This window comes from Mesoplodon densirostris, chromosome 14 (genome assembly GCF_025265405.1).
Source record: "Mesoplodon densirostris isolate mMesDen1 chromosome 14, mMesDen1 primary haplotype, whole genome shotgun sequence".
NCBI lineage: Eukaryota > Metazoa > Chordata > Mammalia > Artiodactyla > Ziphiidae > Mesoplodon > Mesoplodon densirostris.
This window is the reverse complement of record NC_082674.1, coordinates 26,886,982-26,907,122: the sequence shown is the minus strand read 5'-3', so window position 1 is coordinate 26,907,122 and position 20,141 is coordinate 26,886,982. Positions and strand designations below refer to the sequence as shown.

Below are 20,141 nucleotides of genomic sequence, written 5' to 3'. Positions count from 1 at the left end.
TAAATTATATGTTCGCCTCATTTACAGGCTCACATATTCCAGTGATGAACTGATTCTTTATACCATGAAGCTGGGAAGAATAGAAGGTGAGGAGAAGAAGCTGGGAGAGGTGAAGGGCTGCTCTGATCAGTTGTATGGTTCATCAACCCAGAAAACTCATCAAAAATACAAATGTCACGGTCACCAATTTATCAACAAAATCTTAGTCACTGAAATTCTGACATCCTAACGTGATACCCGAGAACCTTTCTGGCATAAGTTCTGGGACCAAGCTGACCTAGGTTCAAATCTTGGCTCTGCCACCTTGGAAGACAAGCTTCCTGGGTTTCAAATGGAATTCTGTACAGTGGGAGTATTGCCATCTATTGAGGTCAGGGTTGTTGTGGAGTTTAGAGATAATTTATGCAAAATGCTTACTGCAATGCCTGACAAAAATAAGCCCAGATATCACTGTTTCCTGCAATAAGGTGTTATTTTATTAAGATAATGAGTAACAGAAGACGGGCTGTCATCAAAATAGGATGAATGGTCAAACCACTTTGAAGACCTGAACAAGGAGCAAAAAAAAGAAAGTTGCAAGTAAAATGGAAATTTTCTTCTGAAAAATAAAATTATTTTGCCCCTAACACATGCTCTTTATTCTCACCACTAGTGAACGGCGTGAGTATTTACTAGTGGCATTCATCTCCTCTATTACTTCCTTTCTTTGCCGTATTTCTCCTGCCGGAAAATGGTTAAAGTGAGGAATCTGGGAATAGTGGGTTAAAAGAAAAAAGAGGTTGGTACAGGGGGAGTCGCCCATTCAGGCTCTTGGCCACATGTCCAGTCTTATCCCATATAACAAGGACACCCTGTAGTAGGTTACCTACAGAGACTGTGCTATCTCTGTCTGTGAATTGTTCAAAGGCAAAAGAGAGATCATATCTTGTTTAAAAATTAACAGCCATCTACCTCAAGGCAGAAAGGGCTGGACCAAACGATCTTAAATTCTTCTTCCGTTTAGAATTTGATGCTAATTTTCTTCTAAAAAATGTTTAAAGGACAAGCGACTTGTTCATACCAAGTACATTTTTAATAGAGTACAGACTCTCTAATGAAATTATTTGCAGATTTAAAATTACGTTTTCACAATAAGAACTGATCAACAATGAAAGGTCCTTCTGTATGTGGCTAAACCAAAACTTCAAAACATTAAATAAAAGCCACCTGAAAACTGAATTTTGAACTACTTCGAGTGAAAAAAAAAAAAAAAAAAAAAGGCACGGAACACAGAACCTTAGCGTCTAAAGCCAAGGAAAGTCTGCTCTTTTCCAAAACGAGTATGATTTAGATTAGTACCAACCAAGGCAAGTTTGTTAAATGACACAGGAAGAATGTGACCCTGAGTGTGTTTCTTGGGAGTGAGTCACATCGTAGGACGGCACAAAAGGAGTAAATGTCAAGATGTTAATAGTTTACTTCATTCCTAATCTGCATTGCTCTTCATGAAACAGAATCAATGTCTTCAATTTATACATTAGGCGAGCCCATATATGACCTTATTTTCATCAGCATTTAGTTAAAAGTGATAGCTACTTTGTGCTTTCACGTTCTACTTAAATTATCATATTAAGATATAAAACCATATAAAGCAGTGAATTTATCCCCAGATGATAAAATTCTAGATAGAACATGATAGAAGGTCGGGAGTTAGGGATTAAAAAACAAAGCAAAACAGAAAAACACAACAGTATGATTCCCTTTACTCTTAACTTCTGTCCTTGTCTTGCAACGCTGGGGTTTGGAAATAAGAGGAAAGAGAAAAAGCTAAAAAAGCAAAAGATACACAGAGAAGGGGAGAAATGGAAAAGAAAAATAAGAGATAAAATGGAAAAAGTATTAGTGAACATAAATGTAGTCCCAAAACCAAGCTGTAAGAATTGGACTTCTCTTTGTTCAGCCCTTAGACTTAGCAGTGGGAAACATACCACCCTTCACAATATTCCTGAAGACAAACTTACCCAAAAATGAAGGGAAGACATTTTTAAAAAGGCAATGCTTCTTCAACATTTTAAATATAGATTCGTTTCATGATCCATAAGACTCCACAGCAAATGACAGAGCTGGAGTCAAACTCAGGTCTACCTAACTCTAAACTCCATGCTCTTGAAATCATACCAAATGTCCCCTAGATGTCCCTTCAGTCAGGTTGCCACAATAATTTTAGGCAGATGGGTCTTACAGTGAGGCAGGACCATCACACTCAACCCACTTGCTGGAAATTCACGTTGGTAATCATTACTGAAACTCAGAGAAAGTCCACTGGGGACAATGTCTCAGTACTGAATGTCTTTATTTATGTGTTCCCCCCCCCCATAGGAAGAATTCATTAATTATCAGAAACTTTAGTAGGTGTTTCCAAAAATTATTCCTCTAAAGGAAGATAGGAGCAATTATCAAGAAAATAAGTGAAATTAATGTAGACATCAAAAGGTTTAGAGAACATGTAAGTCTGAAAGACAAGGAAGAGAGACAATTTATTTAAAACAAATTATGATGGCGATGGAAGAACAGTATGTAAGACAGACCTATGGAGCAGTGATTCTAAAATGGCAGATTCTAGATTGAACAGGTTTAAAAGGCAGTTGAGAATATCAATCAAATCAACAGACATTTAAAGAAGGGTAAATAAAACTTATCCAATTGAAGCCAATGAGAAATTCCTTGCAGCATAAACTATTAAAAAAAAACTATAAAAATCTTCAATAACACAAAGCAAAAGATGATGAAGAGAAAAACATCACTTGCTTTCTTGGCAAAAACATGACGAATAAGAGGAAAAAAGCTCAACTTAAAACAAGTTACCTCTGGCTTTCTGAAAAGTATTAGAAAAATTGTGAAAAAAGTAATAGAAAGATGTACATTTGGATTTATTCACTTCAACAGGTTCTGAACAACAAATTTTATAGACTAAATGCATGTGGGTGTCAGTAGAGATTCATGTCACGAAAATGTGATAGTTTAACAGTAGCAACTAAGAGGAAAAGGAGAAAAGCACTGTGTCCTAGTGATTGTAAGTTTCTCTTTCACAAATCAGCAATCATTGGTTTCTCCATTTTAGCTTTTCCTTTCAGTGAAATTTGAAAACCTATAGTGTAATAAAAACTACAAGAGAAGTCGTGGATATTAATAAAAATTTCATTTAAGGAATGTAATTTAAGAAATAGCAACTGCTCTGACTTTTTATAGGGTTTGGAACATTTAATCATCATTTTATTTTATTTTATTTTATTTATTTATTTTTTTTGCGGTATGCGGGCCTCCCACTGCTGCGGCCTCCCCCGCTGCGGAGCACAGGCTCCGGACGCGCAGGCTCAGCGGCCACGGCCCACGGGCCCAGCCGCTCCGCGGCATATGGGATCCTCCCAGACCGGGGCACGAACCCGTATCCCCTGCATCGGCAGGCGGACTCTCAACCACTTGCGCCACCAGGGAGGCCCTAATCATCATTTTAAAAGAGATCTTATTTTTCTTTCACCTCAGAAAATAGAGCCTACTTATAGCACATCCCCTTTCTAAAGACTTTTTTTTAAAAAATAAGTAATCCAGCTGGACAAGGCAACTGATAACTGTTTATTAAAAAACAGAATCCATGTGAAAGCTTTCTCAGACTTGCAAGGTTTCTGAAAATGCAAATGCTCACACTACGTTCTATAATTCAATGCGATTTCTTTGAAGTCTAATGTTGTCTCACCATTAAAACCATAATCATAAGGAAACAGATACGTTACATTAACTTGCAAAGGAATGATGAAACGTCACTTACATGGCTTCTTGGGGCATTTCTGGCATTTATGAAAGCCCCAGGAGGTACCCACGGTTCCACAGCAGTCCTCCTGCTTTGAAAGGCCAGGAAGCGCTTTGCCACACTGCAATGATGAGGTGTGAAATACAAAGGTTAATTGAATGCAGGATGCCCAGCTCCAGAGCACTGCTGTGCTTCACAGCCACATTATAAAACAGTTCCCTTGTTATTGACACAGAACAGGGTGGGGGGTGGGGGCGCAGGGAGACCTCTAAAACCTCAGAACAAAACACCAGCACACAATCAATACCGTGCTTAAGTAAACATGCATATTTCCAAGAGCTCCTTGGCATTTTTTGGGTCTTCAGAAAACCTGTCACTGTTCAGAGCACTTGATAAAACTTAACTTTCCAATGCCATTTTTTCCTTAGTAAGAACCTCAAAACTTAAAAGATAAACTTTTTATAGATAACCAATAAGAACCTACTGCATAGTACAGGGAACTCTATTCAATACTCTAATGATCTATATGGAAACAGAATCTAAAAAAGAGTGGATGTGTGTATATGTATAACTGACTCACTTGCTGTACAGCAGAAACTAACACAACATTATAAATCAACTATACTCTGATTAAAAAATTAATTAAAAAATTTTTTTAAATTAATAAAAGATAAACTTTTTAAATTTGAGTTTTAATTGTCTGTTGAAATCTCTGCCGTGGACACTCAGGGAACAGAGCTGTAAGGGTGAGGCATGTACAGAGACCTTGAGAATGTGGCACAGATCCCACCTAAAGAGGCCACTGGTCCTCCTGTAACACCAAGGCCTGGGCAGGGACAGGATATGATCACGGGCTGAGCCAGATGAGCTCTGGACAAGACAAAGGTTCCAGGCATCCAAGCAGCCTGACCCAGGGAAGTCAGCCAAGCTAGGAAGGTGCTGGCAGGTTTAAGTCAGGCCAGCAGGCAGAAGAGCCAGGCGTAGAGGCCACCGGAGCAACCCGAGTTGACAGATGTGAAGATTCATCTCATCTTTTGGTCAATCAAGGTCAGAAGAGGCTGAGAGGCAGGATCCTAAAGTTAGACCAACTCAGTGGGGCTGGGAAGGCTCTAGGACAACAGATTCTGCTCTGTGTACAGATTTGGAGGCCAGCTGTGCAGGAAGGGCCACCTGACTCCTCAGCCCTATTGTGCAGGCTAAGCCCACGCCCCGGATCTAAGGGGTCCCTCTGCCTTCCTCTGCCTCAGTCTCTGTAAGATTCTCCAAATGGTTTCCAGAGTCATCCTTCCAAAGACAAGTCTGATCACACCACTCTGATTGAAAACCTTCAGCGACTCTCCACTGTCTGAAGACTGCAACCTCCCTAGCATGATACATGGGACCTTCCTGTTCTCACCTTAGACAATCTTTCTCTCTGTCCCCTTCCACCTCTCTACATCCATTCTTCAGGCTCACCAAAGGACTCCTTATCTTCTGTACAAACTGTCTTTCCAAAAGCCGTTTCTCCTCTCTGGAACGCCCTTCCTTCTTCTTTTGCCTGGAGAAACTTTCTTTATCCCTTAATCCCCAGCCCTGCAGAACCCTCACCACGAAGCCTCCCATCTCCTCAATTTCAGCAAGTTCCTCCAACCATCCTCTCTACTCCAGGGCACTTTCTACACAATTCCACTGCTTCCACTATGCATTTTAATTAAACACAGATGTATCTTATTTATATCCCAATACACAGTACACATTGCAAATAAACGCTCAATAAATGTGGAAGGAAGAAAGGAGCAAACAACTTGAGGAACTAGGAAACCAACAAACTAGTTGCCATCCATTCAAGCAAGCAGTGGTTCTGGGAAAAACCATGGAAATTAGCAAACTCGCCCAGGCTAGCAAGCAGAACTCAGGGACTAAAAGCTGGGGCAGGTGGTGACTCGAAGAAAGGCAGCAGTGAGTAGACACCAGTCACCTGGCAGGCCTCCAGGGACAGCGCTGCTTTCCCACCAGGTCCACCCATGCAGCATTCCCAATGAGGCTCTAAGTAACTATATGTCCCAATTGTAAAACAAAACCAGAGAAGGCTCAGCTCAGCTAATGAAGTTTTGGTTACATCATAGCTTTGAATTCCTTAGGTTTTTGTGGTTTTTAATGATTTCAACAGGATGTTGTATGCTCTCCAAAAATAGCGTATGATAAGCAGGAGGAGGGGAGGGGGGAAAGGGGAAGGGAGTGTGAACACTTGTACAAAATGGAGAACCTGAGGGAAGAAGAGCACACACTGGCTGGACTGAGGTAGTTCCCAGACTCCTTTAGCTTAATCAGAGAAGGCTTAAAACTGAAATATGAAGCACGGAAGAAAGAACAGTGCTCCAGGCATAAGACTGGAAACAAAATGATTATGATAAGAACACAGAGGTCTCTACTGTTGCAGTCTACTGCCAAAGTTTGCTTATGGTTTATTTCCAGTTTTATCAGTCAGATTTACATAAGACACCAGTGCAAATCACATGTAGTCCATTCTTGTCACAGACGCTCTAGGTTCTTCCCTTCATCAAGCAAAACTCTCAACACTTGCCAATTTTAAATGCTCTAAATTTTAGTAGCAGTTAAAATCCAATTTTCACCTTGGATTCCTAGAATGTTTTATTTGGGAGGGCAAAAATAAATCATGCTTCCCGACCAGGCCTCAAAACAGGTACAAGGTTTTCATTACAGGATTCAGGCCGCTTTATCCCAGGCTTTGTTTTGCGGGTCCACCGCCAAGAGCAGCACAAGCCATCCAAATCGATTAAATAAGTGGCAGAGTAAGTAGTACCATGACACTGTGTGTTCTTCTCAAAACTGGGTCTGCACAGTATGAGGAGAGACTGCAAGGGATGAAGCCAGGCTTGTAACAAGGCACAAGGTTTCACGTATGCCCCTTTAGTTATTTAACGATGCAGAGACTTCAACGTGTAGCTAGAAACTCCACTTGAGACATCTTTGTGGCCAGATGAGGGCTCTCTCACAAGAGACTACTCAGCACCACTACGTCTTACCTGCATGTAGGAAGCATCTAGAGTAAAAGAAGGTAGAGGAAGAATCTCCCCTCCACACCAAAAGGCCACATTGGAGACAACCACATTGAATAGGATGTTAGAATCCAGGATGACCTTCACTCAGAATGGAAGATTCTACTTCTCCATGAGACATTATCACGTGGACACAGGCTGACTCTACTGAACCACATTTTTATTCCCAGATTAAAGTGATTTTTACAACTTAAAAATACAAACGAGAGAGGGTAGACATCAGAAGAACTACAATCCTGCAGCCTGTGAAAAAAACCCACATTCACAGAAAGATAGACAAGATGAAAAGGCAGAGGGCTATGTACCAGATGAAGGAACAAGATAAAACCCCAGAAAAACAACTAAATGAAGTGGAGATAGGCAACCTTCCAGAAAAAGAATTCAGAATAATGATAGTGAAGATGATCCAGGACCTCAGAAAAAGAATGGAGGCAAAGATGGAGAAGATGCAAGAAATGTTTAACAAAGACCTAGAAGAAATAAAGACCAAACAAACAGAGATGAACAATACAATAACTGAAATGAAAACTACACTAGAAGGAATCAATAGCAGAATAACTGAGGCAGAAGAACGGATAAGTGACCTGGAAGTCAGAATGGTGGAATTCACTGCTGCGGAACAGAATAAAGAAAAAAGAATGAAAAGAAATGAAGACAGCCTAAGAGACCTCTGGGACAACATTAAACACAACATTCACATTATAGGGGTCCCAAAAGGAGAAGAGAGAGAGAAAGGACCTGAGAAAATATCTGCAGAGATTATAGTGGAAAACTTCCCTAACATGGGAAAGGAAATAGCCACCCAAGTCCAGGAAGCGCAAGTCCCATACAAGATAAACCCAAGGAGAAACACACTGAGACACATAGTAATCAAATTGGCAAAAATTAAAGACCAAGAAAAATTATTGAAAGCAGCAAGGGAAAAACAACAAATAACATACAAGGGAACTCCCATAAGGTTAACAACTGATTTCTCAGCAGAAACTCTACAAGCCAGAAGGGAGTGGCATGATATACTTAAAGCGATGAAAGGGAAGAACCTACAACCAAGATTACTCTACCCAGCAAGGATCTCATTCAGATTCGAGGGAGAAATCAAAAGCTTTACAGACAAGCGAATTCAGCACCACCAAACCAGCTCTACAACAAATGCTAAAGGAACTTCTCTAAGTGAGAAACACAAGAGAAGAAAAGGACCTACAAAAACAAAAACAAAACAATTAAGAAAACAGTCATAGGAACATACATATCAATAATTACCTTAAACATGAATGGATTAAATGCTCCAACCAAAAGACACAGGCTTGTTGAATGGATACAAAAACAAGACCCATATATATGCTGCCTACAAGAGACCCACTTCAGACCTAGGGACACATACAGACTGAAAGTGAGGGGATGGAAAAAGATATTCCATGCAAATGGAAATCAAAGGAAGCTGGAGTAGCAATATTCATATCAGATAAAATAGACTTTAAAATAAAGAATGTTACAAGAGACAAGGAAGGACACTACATAATGATCAAGGGATCAATCCAAAAAAAGATATAACAATTATAAATATATATGCCCCCAACATAGGAGCACTTCAATACATAAGGCAACTGCTAACAGCTGTAAAAAAGGAAATCGACAGTAACACAATAATAGTGGAGGAGTTTAACACCTCACTTACACCTATGGACAGATCATCCAAAATGAAAATAAATAAGGAAACAGAAGCTTTAAATGACACAGTAGACCAGACAGATTTAATTGATATTTATAGGACATTCAATCCCAAAACAGCAGATTACACTTTCTTCTCAAGTGCACACGGAACATTCTCCAGGATAGATCACATCTTGGGTCATAAATCAAGCCTCAGTAAATTGAAGAAAATTGAAATCATATCAAGCATCTTTTCTGACCACAACGCTATGAGATTAGAAATGAATTACAGGGGAAAAAACGTAAAACACACAAACACATGGAGGCTAAATACTACGTTACTAAATAACCAAGAGATCACTGAAGAAATCAAAGAGAAAATTAAAAAAAAAAACTAGAGACAAATGACAATGAAAACATGACAATCCAAAACCTATGCGATGCAGCAAAAGCAGTTCTAAGAGGGAATTTTATAGTTATACAAGCCTACCTCAAGAAACAAGAAAAATCTCAAATAAACAATCTAACCTTACACCTAAAGGAACTAGAGAAAGAAGAACAAACAAAACCCGAAGTTAGCAGAAGGAAAGAAATCATAAAGATCACAGCAGAAATAAATGAAATAGAAACAAAGAAAACAATAGCAAAGATCAGTAAAACTAAAAGCTGGTTCTTTGAGAAGATAAACAAAATTGATAAACCATTAGCAAGACTCATCAAGAAAAAGAGGGAGAGGACTCAAGTCAATAAAATTAGAAATGAAAAAGGAGAAGTTACAACAGACACCACAGAAATACAAAGCATCCTAAGAGACTACTACCAGCAACTCTATGCCAATAAAATGGACAACCTGGAAGAAATGGACAAATTCTTAGAAAGGTATAGCCTTCCAAAACTGAACCAGGAAGAAATAGAAAATATGAATAGACCAATCACAAGTAATGAAATTGAAACTGTGATTAAAAATCTTCCAGCAAGGGCTTCCCTGGTGGCGCAGTGGTTGGGGGTCCGCCTGCCGATGCAGGGGACGAGGGTTCGTGTCCCGGTCCAGGGAGATCCCACATGCCACGGAGAGGCTGGGCCCGTGAGCCATGGCTGCTGAGCAGGCGCGTCCGGAGCCTGTGCTCCCCACCGTGAGGGGCCACAATGGTGAGAGGCCCACGTACTGCAAAAAAAAAAAAAAAAAAAAAAATCTTCCAGCAAACAAAAGTCCAGGACCAGATGGCTTCACAGGTGAATTCTATCAAACATTTAGAGAAGAGCTAACACCCATCCTTCTCAAACTCTTCCAAAAAATTGCAGAGGAAGGAACACTCCCAAACTCATTCTATGAGGCCACCATCACCCTGATACCAAAACCAGACAAAGATACTACAAAAAAAGAAAATTACAGACCAATATCACTGATGAATATAGACGCAAAAATCCTCAACAAAATACTAGCAAACAGAATCCAACAGCACATTAAAAGGATCATACACCATGATCAAGTGGGATTTATCCCAGGGATGCAAAGATTCTTCAATACATGCAAATCAATCAATGTAATACACCATATTAACAAATTGAAGAATAAAAACCATATGATCATCTCAATAGATGCAGAAAGAGCTTTTGACAAAATTCAACACCACATTATAGGGGTCCCAAAAGGAGAACAGAGAGAGAAAGGACCTGAGAAAACATCTGCAGAGATTATAGTGGAAAACTTCCCTAACATGGGAAAGGAAATAGCCACCCAAGTCCAGGAAGTGCAAGTCCCATACAGGATAAGCCCAAGGAGAAACATTTATGATAAAAACTCTCCAGAAAGTGGGCATAGAGGGAACCTACCTCAACATAATTAAGGCCATATACGACAAACCCACAGCAAACATCATTCTCAATGGTGAAAAACTGAAAGCATTTCCTCTAAGATCAGGAACAAGACAAGGATGTCCACTCTCACTGATATTATTCAACATAGTGTTGGAAGTCTTAGCCACAGCAATCAGAGAAGAAAAGGAAAAAAAAGGAATATAAATTGGAAAGGAAGAAGTAAAGCTGTCACTGTTTGCAGATGACATGATACTATATATAGAGAATCCTAAAGATGCCATCAGAAAACTACTAGAGCTAATCAATGAATTTGGTAAAGTAGCAGGATACAAAATTAATGCACAGAAATCTCTTGCATTCCTATACACTAATGATGAAAAATCTGAAAGAGAAATTAAGGAAACACTCCCATTTACCACTGCAACAAAAACAATAAAATACCTAGGAATAAACCTTCCTAGGGAGACAAAAGACCTGTATGCAGAAAACTATAAGACACTGATGAAAGAAATTAAAGATGATACCAACAGACGGAGATATATACTATGTTCTTGGATTGGAAGAATCAATATTGTGAAAATGACTATACTACCCAAAGCAATCTACAGATTCAATGCAATCCCTATCAAATTACCAATGGCATTTTTTATGGAACTAGAACAAAAAATCTTAAAATTTGTATGGAGACACAAAAGACCCCAAATAGCCAAAGCAGTCTTGAGGGGAAAAAAAACGGAGCTGGAGGAATCAGACTCCCTGACTTCGGACTATACTACAAAGCTACAGCAATCAAGACAATATGGTACTGGCACAAAAACAGAAACACAGATCAATGGAACAAGATAGAAAGCCCAGAGGTAAACCCAGGCACCTATGGTCAACTAATCTATGACAAAGGAGGCAAGGATATAAAATGGAGAAAATACAGTCTCTTCAATAAGTGGTGCTGGGAAAACTGGACAGCTACATGTAAAAGAATGAAATTAGAACACTCCCTAACACCATACACAAAAATAAACTCAAAGTGGATTAGAGACCTAAATGTAAGACCAGACACTATAAAACTCCTAGAGGAAAACATAGGAAGAACACTCTTTCACATAAATCACAGCAAGATCTTTTTTGATCCACCTCCTACAGTAATGGAAATAAAAACAAAAATAAACATATGGCACCTAATGAAACTTAAAAGCTTTTGCACAGCAAAGGAAACCATAAACAAGACGAAAAGACAACCCTCAGAATGCAAGAATATATTTGCAGACGAATCAACGGCCAAAGGATTAATCCCCAAAATATACAAACAGCTCATGCTGCTCAATATTAAAGAAACAAACAACCCAATCCAAAAATGGGCAGAAGACCTAAACAGACATTTCTCCAAAGAAGACATACAGATGGACAAGAAGCACATGAAAAGCTGCTCAACATCACTAATTATTAGAGAAATGCAAATCAAAAGTACAATAAGGTATCATCTCACACCAGTTAGAATGGGCTTCATCAGAAAATCTACAGACAACAAATGCTGGAGAGGGTATGGAGAAAATGGAACCTCTTGCACTGTTGGTGTGAATGTAAACTGATACAGCCACTATGGAGAACAGTATGGAGGTTCCTTAAAAAACTAAAAATAGAATTACCATATGATCCAGCAATCCCACTACTGAGCATATACCCAGAGAAAACCATAATTCAAAAAGACACATGCACTCCAACGTTCATTGCAGCCCTATTTACAATAACCAATAGCCAGGTCATGGAAGCAACTTAAATGCCCATCGACAGATGAATGGATAAAGAAGGTGTGGCATATATATACAATGGAATATTACTCAGCCATAAAAAGGAACGAAACTGGGTCATTTGTAGAGATGTGGATGCATTTAGAGACTGTCATACAGAGTGAAGTAAGTCAGAAAGAGAAAAACAAATATCATATATTAATGCATATATGTGGAACCTAGAAAAATGGTACAGATGAACCGGTTTGCAGGGCAGAAAGAGACACAGATGTAGAGAACAAACGTATGGACACCAAGGGGGGAAAGCAGTGGGGGGGTGGTCGTGGTGGTGTGATGAATTGGGAGACTGGGATTGACATGTATACACTGATGTGTATAAAACTGATGACTGATAAGAACCTGCTGTATAATAAAGTAAATAAAATAAAATTCAAAAATTTAAAAAACAAAAGAAACAAACAAACAAAATACAAACGAATTTCTCCTATGTGAATCACTCACCACATTTTCAGAGAAAGCCTGTCTCTCATTTCAAGGCATATCTTATTAGAAATCCAGGAGAAATGTGCTAACTTTATACCCCAATATTTAGCTATTTCAAGTTAGAAAGAAAAATCTATCCTGTTCATCCATCAATGTGATAAAGCTCCTCAAAAAGTTCCCACAACCTCTGGCTGCAGATAGGGGACACTCTAACCCCACATGTCCCTTCTAGGATTCAGCAAATGTACGACCCACCTAGAGGTGTCCAAACAGAACAACGAAGGTTCTGGCAACCAGGTCCTGTGAGTATCAACTGAAAAAAGTAGAGATAGTAAGACAGATGGCAGAGTTCAGATATGTTAAACAAACTTGTTGTTTGAAGTTAGCTGCATGGTGAAGGTATTAGCAGGACTAAAGGCTGCAAATCACAGGAAGAAAGGACTCAACTCATTAAGCAGGAGACCTTTTCAACAGTTAATAATCCTCAACAATGGAAGAGGTCAGTATCTTCTCTGGGAATGGAGGCTGGAGGACCATCTCTCAGGAATGCTCAGGGTATGAAGCAGATGACTCTTAGGGTTTCTGCCAGGTCTAGGGTTCCATGCTCAGTATACACTGATAGGTTGCATTACTTGATTGAGGAAATGCAAATTACTACACACTAGAGAAACCCCAAGTACTTCTGTTGCTCTCACGTCTCTACAGGACTGTGTCTGGGCAGATGCATTCCTGCCCATCTCCTGTGTCTCACACCTCGTCCCTCAAATCAACATCACCAGAGATGCTCACCCCAGCCTGAGAGGTGAGGACTTATGCAAACTAGATAGAAAAGGGAAAAACAAATAGAGCTACTCCCAGCCCTAATCACCATGATTCTTAGAAGATTGGGTGCATGATAATAACTCAACCTTTCTTATTTTCATACCTGTATTAGCACTATATATCAGAAGGTAAGACTATTTAAAAATCATTACAATTACTCCATGAATGTTCATGGTTTGATTTTTACAACAAAAAATTATTGCAATCAATGGTGTAAAAACTTTTGTTAAACATTGTTAAGAATTAACAGACTGCAAGACACTGTACTCTTCTAAATCTTGACCTGATTGAGAACACTTATCTGCAGACTTATCTGAAAAACTTACCTTGGAAATCCTCGGTTTTAAAACACCATACCACTTTCCTGATACTCAAAATAAAGCTGTGATGACAACTGGTTTTAGATCTCCCTATAAATATATGAGCTGGAATGATAAGTTTTCAACTTATCATGGCTTATATTTTTTGTCAATTAAAAACTCACCACTGGAGTTGCTTCAGAGATGAACAACTGCTTGAAGAGACTGTGATAAACATTGGAGTGTGGTTTCAAGAGATTCAATTTTCATACCTTAAGATTACTGGTACCTATAATAATATTCTCATTTCAAGAACGCTTGCTACACTGGGCCAGTGGATCTTCTCCAAGCAAGACTCAGCCTTGGGGAAAAGGAAGGAGTACTGGATTGGAATCATTACACCTGGATCTAAACTCCAGCTCTCTCTGATGAGATGTTCCACAGATTATCCAGCCTCTCCTGACCAGTGCTGAGACAATGAAACAGTAATCCCAACTTCAAAGGATTGTGGTGAGATTAAATGATGCATGTCCAAGCATGGTTGACCTTACCCCATCAGCCCCTGTGCAGGGACTAAAAGAAAGTGATCTTTTGGGGTGTGTTCTGCACCAGGACAAAGTGTTTGGTAAGCAGAGCATGGGCTGGATCTGCACCGTCCTCCTCAGCTTATATCTTGTGTGGGTGCAACCTATCAAGTGGTACAGTGCTGGCCAATTTATTAGGCTCTCAGGATACATGTCTTAAAAGGGTTCAGATATTTCAGTAGTAGAAGGGTCACTTCATGAAGATGGCCACCATGTCAAGGACTCACTACTTAAGACATTTAAAAATGTTAATCCTGAAATACTCTTACAAATTATCCTTATCACATGTATCTACCTCACTTTATTTTATTATCAGGAACCATTATACATTGAAGTATAAAATACTTTGAGTTTGAATAAAGAACATTTTCTCAAAGAGATTAAGGCACTAGAACCAAAGAAACATATAAACGGAACCTAAAATGTTAAAAGAATACAGATTTTTAAAATGCTCCTAGAGATTGCACCAAAGTAAAACATGAAAGAAGAGAGGCTGATGCATTGCAACTCTTTCTTGCAAGAGTATGCAGAGCTGTGTTTAGGCAAGAACTGAAACAAGGCAGTGACTCAACGGCTGGACTGGGGAGAGAGATTCCAAAGGGATGGAGCAGCTTTAACTAAGCCCAATACCTAATACAACTGGAAGGGACCCCAGGGCGAGGGTGGGGGAAGGACAGAGGAAGGCAGGCCAAATGCAAAGGAACAGCAAGCCGGTGGGGTGGGGAAAGTCAGAGAATGAGGTGGAGCTAAGCCATGGAGAATTCTCCCAATTTGGGAGTCAATCTGTAGTTGGATATCAAAATTAATCAGGAGACAGGGAAAAGCAAAGGTCACCATTCCTTTTCCCAAAAGTTCTGGATTGCTTCCAGTGAGATATTTGACATCTTTGAAGCAGTGTGGCAAAACACGGAAATATTGATAAAGAGGAGGAAGAAGAGGAAGAAAAGAGTATGTTTTTATAAAAGTATAGTATTCTACATCTGGTACTTCCCCTCAAAAGTAAGTAAGAATTATCAGGATAGAGTACATCATTCATGGGGGAAAAAAGGGAAGAAATTATATTTAAGGTCAACATGATCAGTAATAGAGGACCAAAATATAAAATTGGATAATTATTAAAGGTCCGTTAGCTATACTTCTCCTCACATGACTAGCAGAAGAGGGCTTTTAAGTTCACCACAAATGATCTCTTTCCCAACAAATGCTGTCCCAGTAAGAGAGGTCCCAACACAAAACAAACTTCCAGGCATCGCCATGTTTGGCAGAATTAGTGCTTTATGACTGAAATTGACCTTCCCACACAATTCTATCCCCTATGGGCCCAGTGAAAAGCAGTGTAAAGATGACCCATAACTGAATAAATGACAAGAGCATAGTCTTTGAAGTTGGAACAATGTGGGTCCAAATCCTCACTTTACCCATCATCACCTACATGGCCATGGGCAAAACTCTCAACCTCTCTCTGTCTATTTTCTCTATATAATGGAACTAAAAATGTCCATTTTCACAGAGCTTTCAAAACTTAGACAATACATAGAGGCAGATTCTACGTGAGACAGCCACATGTCCAGACATGCATGGTTCACAGTCAATATTAGACCCCTTCCTCTGGGTCCCTCATTTAAAAATCCGGGCTTATTTAACAAAATGACCAAGTAATCTAACAGTTACTCAATAAAATACAGTGTCCCAGATTCAACTTACAGAGAAAAGATGTATTTAAAAAAAAAGTTAGCTCTAGATATTTAAGAAGAAACATGATATTCTTAAGATTTTGCTAAAAATGTTCAGGTTTTCACAAAAGTGCTCTGACCAGTAGAAAATGGTCAGGGAGTAAATGCTGTGGAGAGTTTGTGATTATCTGGATTTCATCTTTATTCTACTCAATAAGGACAACATGGTATCACAATAAGTCAACCAGTTAATATCAACGTTCAAGCAGCAGATGATTTCACTTTGGGGACATCAAGATCCTTCTTGTCATATGCCATGTCTTGGTGCCAGAGGACCAAGACCATGAAGCTAAAATAGTGAAGCCTACTCTGCATCTACTCCCAAGCATACATGGTGCAATCACAAGACACCACAGAACATGAAACTCCCTAAAACATGTCCCAGAGAATGTATCTGTTCTTTCATGTTCAGCTAGTATTATGGACTGAATGTTGGTGTGCCCCTCCAGGCAAATTCACATCTAACCCCTAACAGGATGATATTAGGAGGTAAGGCCTTTGGGAGGTAATTAGGTTTAGATGAGGTCATGAGGGTGGGGCCCCTGTGATAGGATTAGTGTCCTTATAAGGAGAGGAAGACAGATTAGAGCCCTTTCTCTCTCTGCCATCTGAAGACAGTGACAAGGTGGCCATCTACAAACCAGGAAGAGAGCCCAACCAGGAACTGAATCCTCAACATCTTGATCTTAGACTTCCAATCTCCAGAACTATGAGAATAAATTTTGGTCGTTTCAGCCACCCAGTCTATAGTATTTTTTATGGCAGCCCAAGCTGACTTATACAGACAACAACGGTTTCTTGTGAATCCTCCACACCCAGGAGAAATGACCTAAGAGCCTGGATGGAACAGTAGAAACAATATTGGAGTAGGAAGCAGAAAGCCTCAGTCTTGGCCCTTACCTACCATAAACTCAAAACAAGACGTGAAGCAAATTTATTTCTCTCTGGACTTTAGCTTCCTCACCAATCAAATTTTAAGGATAGACTAATTGCAAATATTCGTTGATGCACCTAGATTCTATGATTTTATGAAGACTCTAGTGCAGGGGTGAGGGTAACCTGTGAAGCTCCATGTTCCTTAAATGTTCCCTGCCTGCCAGGTTGATACACTAGATTCCCTGCTGCCACATGCTTCCTAGTCCTAACATCATACCATGACCTGGACCAACTTGTTCAGTGATAACCAGAATGGGCTTCCTCTTCTGGACCCTGCTTCATACCCTCTCCCTTTCCTGCTAGTCAGTACCCACACAAAAAAGGCAGCTCTTTCTAAAAACAGTCATGGCTTTTAAATGGCTCCTTTCTAAATTATAAGAATTATAATGAATAGATGATTACCAATAGGCAAAATATCAGAAATTATTCAAGACAGTCATGGAGATACAGATTTTCCATGCCTTGAGCGATGACTCATTTTAAAGTCACATCATGGTTGATCAACCCACTCTGCACAGGTGTCCCATAAATTATTCCAAGTGTGCAACTGCCATGCTAACCTCTACCCCCACCCAGAAGCACCTTATTCCAATGTTCTGGCACAAAGCCTTGAGGTATTCTGGCAAACAGAAGCTACACCCTCAGTTCTATGAATCTGGTTGAGGAATGTGAATCCCATTTTTTTGAAAATCTGGGATTTCTCATAAAAACCAGAATGAGGACCTTCATGGGGAAAGTTCTCCCTGTATGTAATGTAACAATAAATCCAAACTTCTGTCACAGGGCCTCTTTGTTTCTATTAATCTTTTCGCTGTGATATAAACACATCTCCACTTTGGCAAAATGACTTCTGCCCATCTTCCGAGCAAAACAGTCCTCCTCCAGCCTGTGGACCAACTATGGCTCCAAATCAAACTAGAAAACCTCATGAGAACTCTTCAGCGTCCATGTATCAGAACATTAAATATGTTCATGTCTATGTGCCAATGAGAAAAAGGGCCCAAATCTCTGAACCCTATCGCTAATGCAACTATAGCAACATATTTGATCAACTTGTTCTAAAGGCCTGTTGTCATAAAGGAGAATATTGTACGATGGAGCACTGGCAGGGTAACAGGCATTGTCTCATAAGAAGAAGAGGAAAACGCTTAAATACTTCCAGATTTTCTAAAAGAACTTGTAAAAAATTTGCTTTGGCTTGAGCAGAACATTCTTTACAGGCAAGATTTTTTTTGTTGTTTTTGTTTTGTTTTTTAAAGTCCACCCAGCTTTCTTTTATTAGAGTAATTAAAACAATGTTAGGCATGTGGTGTATCTGATACAACTATAATCCTCTGATATTTCAGGGTATTGATTTTACAAAGTATCTACTGTGACTAGGGCATTAACTGTTGGAAATGTATCCACATTGATTTCTGACAGTGTATTTGTTTAAAGCCTGCTGAAGCCAAACCATGGGCTTCAAGGAATTCCAGACAACTACTTTAGTTTTATGAAACAGTATTTTTAAAGTTACACTAAGACAAAAATGGTTTTAAAGTAACATAAAAGGAGAAAAAATTCTTAAGCATGAAATGTATGATTCTACTTGACATCTTTTCTAAATAAACGATCAAATTTGGGCTGCCTATTTTCTCCACCTCTACAATGATTTGAGTATTTCAACAGTCAAGTCTAGTAGGCTATGATGTATGTGTCTTGCTATTCTTAAATTGCAAAAAGAATTGTATTTTTTCATGATTATATCCCAACATCATAATTCCTGCTAGCCTTTCCTTGCAGCAAAACACAAATAACATCATAAATCCTAGTACTAGATGGTACAAACATGAAATTTATCCAAACTTCCATTACCAAGGATATTCCCTTTATAAAGTTAGACTCAAGATGAGGGAGGAAATAAAGACAGGCATGTAGGCATGGCATGGTTATTACTACAGCAATCAGATCACTCACAAATGATGAACTTAAGGCCTATTCTCCCCAATGCTTATTTCTAGAACTGTATTGAGAGAAATTCTTTCTATGAAGCTTCATTGCTTGTCAGTTTCATTTTGTTTACATAGAGATACCGAAAGGAACAAAAACCCATTTGGGGCCTCATAACACTATGTCAGCTGTAACACGTGCCTCACTTGGTTAAGCTTTCAGTTTTTCGGTATCTCATCCAAGTACACAGAACTCAAAACTAATAATTACCTGTGGTTTGGTCGCAAGTAGTATAGAAAAACGGAATGCCACAAACCATATTAATAAGTTTCTTTAATTCCCTGTGAGCAGGGAACCATGTCTGTCTTGACCACTGCTCTGCCACTTGTGGCGGGAACCTTCACTGCTCACCAAAGAATCACTTGCTTCCCCACATGTTCTGGTCGCTTACTCTGTTAGTCAGCTTTGACTGCCATTATGAAACTCCAGAGACTGGATGGCTTCAATAACAGACATTTATTTTCTCTCCCAGTTCTGGAGCGTCAAAAACCAAAATCAAGGTGCTAGCATGGCCAGTTCTGGTGAGGACTCTCTTCCTGGCTTATAAGAGGCTGCCATCTTGCTATGTCCTCACATGATGAAGAGAGGGAGCTCTCTGGTGTCTCTTATTACAAGAACACTAATCCTATTGTATCAGGGCCCCACCCTTAAGACTTTATTTAATCTTAATTACTTCCTTACAGACTATCTCCAATTACAGTCACATTGGGGGTTAAGACTTCTCTTGTTGTCAGAATTGAGAGGTCCTATATTCCATATAGCACAGCAGTAACATAGTGGAGACCACCATCAGCCTGAGTCCCTGAGAGATGTATAGCACAGAGCTCCCTGCTCACCTGTTAGACATATAGTGCATACAAAGTGTAAGCTTTTGTAATGTTTATTACTGCAGCAAAACCTAGCCTACACTGACTAATACTAATATACTTACTGACGACTCACCTGTGCCCAGTACTGAGCTCAGTCTGTAAATGGCCCTGTCCTCATGCAAAGCACAAGCTTGTGGGGAAGAGAAGAGAGGCACAAAATCATCAACTTTAAGACAACTAAATTCAAAATAGTCTGATTGGATTCTACATGCAGTAAAAGGTCGGGAGGAGAGAGCAATGTGCATTGAAGGATTGAAATGCTTTTTAGAGGAGCCAACACTTGTGTCTCTCAAGTCGGGGTGGATTTGAAAGATCTTTCTAGGTATTGACTGTATTCGAGGTTTGTACAGTTTGCTTTGTCCACAGA

At 39.5% G+C, this 20,141-nt stretch overlaps 1 protein-coding gene across 5 annotated transcripts in view; it reads right to left on the bottom strand.

The window, feature by feature from the left end:
- LTBP1 (latent transforming growth factor beta binding protein 1) overlaps window positions 1-20,141 on the bottom strand; it is a 430,385-nt gene that overhangs the window by 181,161 nt on the left and 229,083 nt on the right. For all 5 annotated transcript variants that reach the window (XM_060117483.1, XM_060117484.1, XM_060117485.1 and 2 more), the window contains one exon: window positions 3,806-3,908. In XM_060117483.1, coding sequence (XP_059973466.1) covers window positions 3,806-3,908 — 103 coding nt within the window. The remainder of the gene's footprint in view (window positions 1-3,805; window positions 3,909-20,141) is intronic.